The sequence below is a fragment of the Haliotis rufescens genome, unplaced genomic scaffold, assembly GCF_023055435.1.
Source record: "Haliotis rufescens isolate VD_foot unplaced genomic scaffold, xgHalRufe1.0.p SCAF_21, whole genome shotgun sequence".
Classification (NCBI taxonomy): Eukaryota; Metazoa; Mollusca; class Gastropoda; order Lepetellida; family Haliotidae; genus Haliotis; species Haliotis rufescens.
In genome coordinates, this window is record NW_025963902.1 from 8,191,470 (window position 1) to 8,198,912 (window position 7,443).

Below are 7,443 nucleotides of genomic sequence, written 5' to 3' on the forward strand. Positions count from 1 at the left end.
AATTACGTTGTGGTCATGTTGTATTTCACGTTGTGGTAACGTTGCATTTTACATTGTGGGGATGTTGAACGTTATAATATGACGTCTATATTGCGTCCATGTAACGTTATTATGTGCACCACCATTGACGTTGTCACAATGACATGAACGAACGCTGTGTAAGAAGATTGAAAAGCGTTGTAACAACGTCATCTCATTATGTCCATCATCGGAACACCTAAACATGCATTATGTTTTGTGTGACAAAACACAATCCATATTCGAGTGTATACTTATGAAGTCTTGGCTATACAGAATCACCACAAACCGCCTGCGTGGTGGATAGATTGTCTGCCTGGAGAGAGGAAGGTCGGTGGCACGGCCGCGCCATACCAAAAGACGTGGAAAGACGACTTTTCAGCTCAGAGGTTGTTTACTGATACAGTGGGGTGACCATTATGTCTCAGTGAGCAAGACTATAAAACCGGCATTAGTCCGGATTAGTACACACACACGCGCGTGCGTGCGCGCATACGCATGCACGCACGCACACACCCATACAAGCACGTCTTGCAATAATGCTTATAAGTGCAATAATCTTGGGCACGACGTTAAACTCCATTTCATCTCACTTCACAGTTTCACCATGATGTTAAGTCGGAGGTCAAAGTTCTTCCTTGAAGCTCTCAACTAAAATCAACATTACAAAAGACACACTATAATGTAAAGTGTATTTATTTGAAAGACTTGTACATAGCAGATCAAGGATTTCAAGTCTGGAGGTCATGGATGCAGCATCAGTTATCTCTTCATCCCTGCAAATAAAGAACGTAAGGTTTCGTGACAGCCAGACTGTTTCATATGAAAGGAAAGAATGGTTGGACTTGGCGCTGATAGGTGATTAGCAATAGACATAACTATCAGTGCTAATTACTGTGAAGTGTTGGCTTCCATTTTCTAAATTGCTAATGACCTATCAGCGCCAATTATCTGTTGGCTTCCTTGTTAAGTTTCCACCTTTTGTTATCTTATTACTTTTGTTATTCTTACATGTACATATATATGCTCTCTGCCTCATTGCATTCATTCACTTGATGAAGGAGTAAGAATATACTCCAAAAAGTTGTGTTCCACATAAAAAAGAAGTTAACATCCATAAATCCCTTCCTTGTGTGTATCAGTTCTAAATTCCTTTCAAAGACTTGATGCTGTTGTTTTTCTTGTTCGTGTCGTCATCGTTGTCTCACATTAACCAAAGTATTGTATGGAACGTGTTCATTGATGTACCTATAGTTTCAACTCCCTGGACAATTATATTTCTAGGTAGATCTACAGCTTCTACTCCTTGGATAGGCTTATTCAAAAGTGGAGCTATGCTATCTTATGACATGTCGGATTCCCTCTACTTATGTAGATATGTTCTCTGTAGTATTTGAGTAAGTTTTATATTCTGATTTACACATTATCCCATTGAGAATAAGTAACCTACCTGGTAAGAGCCATATTTCTGAGTGCCGGACTGGGATCCCCACTGGTTCCATCGCTGACCTGCAAATATTAAGGTGCATTATTGTGCGAGTAAGAGAGAAAAAAATTGAAAGAATATTACGATTGCTTCTAGTATTGCTTATTTCGCACTCCTATCAAATAGAATATGACTGAATAGAAAGGGACATGCCTCAAAGAGGTATTCTGGCGGGACAATGTTGTTTGGTGCTTATTATGTTGACAGGGATATCCGCGTATTATGACACCAATCAAAGGACAATAATAAATTATATATGATTAATACCCGTGAAGATCCAAATTAGAATTGATCTTCAGCAACCCATGTTTGTCGTAAGAGGCGACTAACGGGATCGACTGATCAGGCTTGCAATATTGGTTGATGCATATCATCGTATCCCAGTTACGAAGATCAATGCTCATGATGTCAATCACTATAACAGTCTGGTCTAGACTTGATTATTCTCAGGTCGCCGTCATACAGCCAAATATTGCTGTGTGCGGCGTAAAACAACAAACAAATAAACAAATGTGACTGGTACCTTGTTGATAACGGTCTTGATGTCCGGGGTAGGTGTTCACGTGCTCAGGGTAGGATGGTCGGTGTGAGGGATAGGTAGGGTAGTCATTGGACGGGTAGGTCTGTCTGTAACTCGGGTATCCATTGACATGGGACGGAACAGATCGTCGGTATCCTGGTAAAATGAATGCATTCATCATGTTAGTCGGGTATTGTTACAGAAACAATATTAGCAGGCTATATTGAAATAATAAATCTTAATATTAGAGCTATGTACCCTTAGGAATATGATACAGAAAGAATCATATCAATTTACTTTTTTCAGATAGAGGATGATATGTGATACTAAGGACTTACTTCTATTATGTCCCTGAGAGTGTCCTCCCCACACATCTGGAAGGAACAAAAAGCTGTCATGTACACATACAATCAGATACATACATGTACAACGTTACATTATGAAACATCAACGTCAGAGAATAACAAGTGTCGATTTTCTGCCGAAACAGATTCCTTTGGGAGTAAAAGGCATTTGGTGGTGGAAATTATATGAATCATTATGGATCACTGAAAATCAGTGATGACATAACGATTACCTATGATTGAGAAACCAGTGAATACGATTTATTATATTACTTCCGTAAAGATGAAAATCCAAGTTCGGTGTGATCCCAGTTGTGTTTACTGGTATTCTTGGAGGGAAAAATATAAAGTGCTCCTCTAAGGTCACTTTTCTTTTAATAAAAACAGTTAAAATGCCCAACCTACATTCTCACTACGGAGAAAAGTGTGGCCGAGAATTGTTTATGTAGCCTTTTAATACCACCTTATTTGTAACAAGTATTTAGATGGTTGGTAAAATGAGAATAAATATGTTTTCACTTACCAGTAGGATATCTGTTTGGGTAATGGTTGCCAGGGTAGTTATTAGGGTAGTATTGATCTCTGTATTGTACATCCGGGTACTGCCCGTAGGATGGATATCGGTTGTAAACAGCACCGGAACATACCAGGGCGCATGCACACAGCAGAGCAAGAGACAAGACAGATTCCATGGTGGAGATTCTGAGAAGAACATCATGTTCACTTAAACATCACAATAAATTGGCTTCAATCCATGATGTTCATATATGTTTAATAAATATGCTATTTGTTAATAGCAAATGTGACAAATTTGAGACTGTGTACTTTCCAGCGTTATGAGCTAGTGAATATACATGAGCCAACAACTGAATAAACAACAGTTAGATAACATTCGACGGTTTTTAAATTACATAGACACATTGCTTTGTTAACTATGGAATTAATATACCTTAGGCGCCAAAAGAAACAGTAAATCAATGTCCCGCATATTTACAGGCTATAAACAGTGAGAAATATTGGTAAGAATACCACACGTTATTAAGGATAAGTTTAATTTGATATAAACACTTGGAGAATTCTATAATAGTGAAATGCCACGTTATTTCATCAGTGTCATTGTTATCTTCAGTATGAAAGAATGCTAACATATCATGGTCTTCCATCATCTCCATTTCAACATACATTTAAACATCAAGATTATCAATTAGAGTGGAAAAGAATACACCTCTCTCTGAAAGTATGTTTAAGATGACATTATGATAATAATCAGTCGCAAAAGTATTACATTGTGTACATTCCTTCTGGATCCAATGCTTATTACGTACTGTATTTCTTATCTCAATTCTGGATATAACATTACAGTGCTGTTTAACACATGAGGTGTAAGTGTTGTGTGAATTTTAGAATACCGAAACAGGTCAGCTCTACATGATAGTTTGTGTTTCCATACTTCTCCTCGTACGCGTGGGTGGTTATTTCATTCAACACAATCTTTCTCCACTTAGTTTTCGCAGGGAATGCCCCTGTTCAAACGTAGTGAAATACACGATGAAGTAGGTTATATTTCTTAGCTGTTGAAAGCAACACTCCACATACGCGATTGCGATTGTATATAAAACAAGTGTTCAACACTGTTCATTCTAGTAAACAATGTCGTTAAATGTTGGAATAATGCGAGGTTAAACTCATAACATGTAAAAGGGAATGAATCTTACCAGAATATCCAGCTATGAGTCTGACACCGGGGATGTAGATCTGATGTGAGATAGTATCGAAACATGGGGTCTTATATAGGAATGAGTACACATTTGAAACATCGTTTGACGCGTAGAATGTAGCATTTCCTTGTTACCTACTATATCCCTTGCAACTATCCACAGCCAATAGACGGTGTTACCTGGTTGATGACGTCTTTCCTGACAGACATGTTGTAGAAGTCAGTCATCCATCACATACGGTAGTCAAATGTCACTTGGACGTGAAGCTTTAGACAAATTCACCATTTTACTGCACATGGCAAATGACATCCTTATGAATTCGCATTTCAATGTTGTTATAATTTATATTATCTTTGATATATTGATCACTATGTTTACAGAAATGCAATTCATTTAACCGTTAATATAAAACCATGAACACTTTGTTATTTCAGATGATGATTTCATCCCAACTTTAGTGATCTCATTATTATGTCAGGAGTTTGTCGGAGGTTACATTTGGGTGTTCCGTGAACTGACATTTATTATTAATTCTATTGTTACTGTAAGGCACTTTTCAGGCTTATTACCTACTGCTACTATTTGGCGTTTGCATCTGCTACTATCAGTGTTAACTTCAACAATTTGTAACAGTAACTGGTGCTCTCTCTCCCTCTCTACTACTACTACTACTACTACTACTACTACTACTACTACTACTACTACTACTACTACTACTGCTGTTGCTGCTTCTACCACTACTACTACTGCTACCATTACAACTTCTACTGCTGCTGGGGCGGTCGGGTAGCCTAGTGGTTAAAGCGTTCGCTCGTCACGCTGAAGACCCGGGTTCGATTCCCGACATGGGTACAATGTGTGAAGCCCATTTCTGGTGTCCCCCGCCGTCATATTGCTGGAATATTGCTAAAAGCGGCGTAAAACCATAATCACTCACCTCTCTACTCACCATATGACTCCCAGAGTTGAATTAACACTTTCGCACCCAGCAATTGCCCAGAGGACTGCATTAGTTTGTGTTCGTCTCGCGTCGCTCGATAGAAATAAAGGCGACAAACCCTTTCTATACTCCAATGAGTATATTGTACTATTCCAACTATTTCATGTGTATTTGTTTATGAATCACAATTAAATTGCGATTAAACAAGGTGAAAAGGTAAACTACTCAGTCAGTCAGTCAGTCAGTCTACTGCTGCTACTGGTGCTACTACTACTAACACGACGATGACGGCTACCACTACAGTTTCTACTACCACTACTGCTGCTGCTGCCCCTGATGCTACTTATACGAATACGACGATGACGGCTACCACTACTACTACTACTACTACTACTACTACTACTACCACAACTACGACTATTACGACTATGAACACGAATACGACGACTAGTACTACTACCACCACTACGATCTGCGAAACTGAAAAGGAAACAGATACACAACAGCTGCTCAGTTCCATAAAACTTCTTGAAGGTGAATGAACCGACTTGATAGAAGGCACTGCTGTTAAAACAGGTCAAGTAAGGATTGAACTGAATTTTCTTCTTTATAAAGTTAATGTAACCTCACATTCATAAATATGGTATTTCGACAAAGTCATCAAGGGCCACAGTAAATGATGGATATAACGTATGACGTACATGTAAATGTGTATCTACATATATACTTTCAACTGTCATTGTGTCATAAATAACCACCATAGTACCAAACAGGCCTAGGGGAGATGGTGTTGCTCGTCCTGTCACTGTGACGTCAGGGACAACATAGCTTTATTATTAAAGGCTCCATACATACATTTATCAACACTTTGCCACAACTCTTGATTTCTTAAAACACATTTAAAGAATGTAATTTCAACATCATTGTGAAATATTACATACTATTAATGATGCGGAAACTGATTGCAGACTATACAAAAGCGAAAAAACGCTTTCCATAATAAAACAAATGTTAAAATAAAGGGCTCCATACATATATTTATCAACAATTGCCCAGATCTTCAGTTCCTTGTGAACATTTAAAGAGAAATTTGTCTGTATCTGATATTTTAACGTCATTGTGAAATATTACATGCTATTGGCGATGCGTAAACTGACTGCTGAGTAAATAAAAGTGGCAGAACCCTTGCCATAATCGTAAGGAATCCTTTGTCTATTGCTTCATTGTCCTTTGAAATCTTCCTGGAATGAGCATGCTCTATTGTTCCTCCAAAGTTGCAGACATCCCTATTGTCCCACAGTCTTGTGGTTAGGTTTTTGTCACTCTGAATCTTTATCCATTAGATCTAAACATGAACCCGATAAGGCCGTTTCATCAGATTCTTGACAATTATTGTACAATATCAGATCGTCCATATACCTAAAGTTTATGCTAAACTCCTTGGGCCAATTCCATTGTTTTGATTTTGCCAATCCGAGAAGACATTCTAACAAGTATGCATAAAGAAACAGGTCAGCAAAGAAAGGAACACAATTAAAAGGTATTTTTTAACACTACAAAACCAATACAGAGCTAGACATGCCAATAAATCGTTAATGCCTTGGGGTATACATATTCGTATCTGTCACAAAAAAAAATGACTTTGAACAGTCAGTGTTGAATTTTTGTTTTGTCCAATAAACCAAGTCTGAAAACTGCATACCGTTAGACCGTTATTGTTGAATATGCCCTATCACCTTCCATTTCCCCGTGATGCCCACGTGGAGGAAGAGGTCACGATGACCTGTCACATGTGGACGGGACATTGTCATGACGTCTAGTGTATGAACTGCTGACCCATCGACACACATCATGTCTTCATGTGACGATTGTGTACTCACGCACGTACTCACGCACGAACCTGTCGATACGTCGAAACAAGAAAACTCGTTATTTGCATTGGCTCGAAATATCGGAGCATCGCTTGTTTCGAACTATGGCGATCCCGATATGTTTCCAATGGTCAATAGTTCTCGAGTAAACTTTTTTGTGTTCTTTTATGTTTTATTTGAAAATTTAAATTTACTTTTGTCAGGAATGTCCCTCAATATCCCATACTGAGACAATCCTGAGCAGTTTATGATTAGATATCGTAATGGTATTTATAATTACATGTCAAATGCTGCTTTAAGTGTTACATCTCCGATCTCCACATAACTAGTCCAACTTATGTGAGTGGGTGAGTTTGGTTTAACGCCGCTTTTAACAGTATTCCAGTTATATCACGGCATGTCAGCTTAATGTGGGAGGAAAGCCCGAAGTGATGCAGGCCTCAGACGTTTACCACTTCGGTGAAACCCACGAGCACGGGTATGGTGCTGACAAAGCTGGAAACATCGGGATTCGAACCTACAACCATAGGTTTCTGGACTGCCCAA

At 38.6% G+C, this 7,443-nt stretch overlaps 1 protein-coding gene across 1 annotated transcript; it reads right to left on the minus strand.

Annotated features, from left to right (window-relative positions):
* Positions 1-696: 696 nt before the first annotated feature.
* On the minus strand, positions 697-4,155 carry LOC124111470. The gene is made up of 6 exons (XM_046471190.2): positions 4,084-4,155; positions 2,892-3,070; positions 2,363-2,398; positions 2,028-2,180; positions 1,469-1,527; positions 697-794 (listed from the first exon to the last, which is right to left on the minus strand). The coding sequence occupies exons 2-6, from the start codon at positions 3,058-3,060 to the stop codon at positions 789-791; spliced, it is 423 nt and encodes a 140-aa protein (XP_046327146.2). The 5' UTR covers positions 3,061-3,070; positions 4,084-4,155; the 3' UTR covers positions 697-788.
* Positions 4,156-7,443: the final 3,288 nt, after the last annotated feature.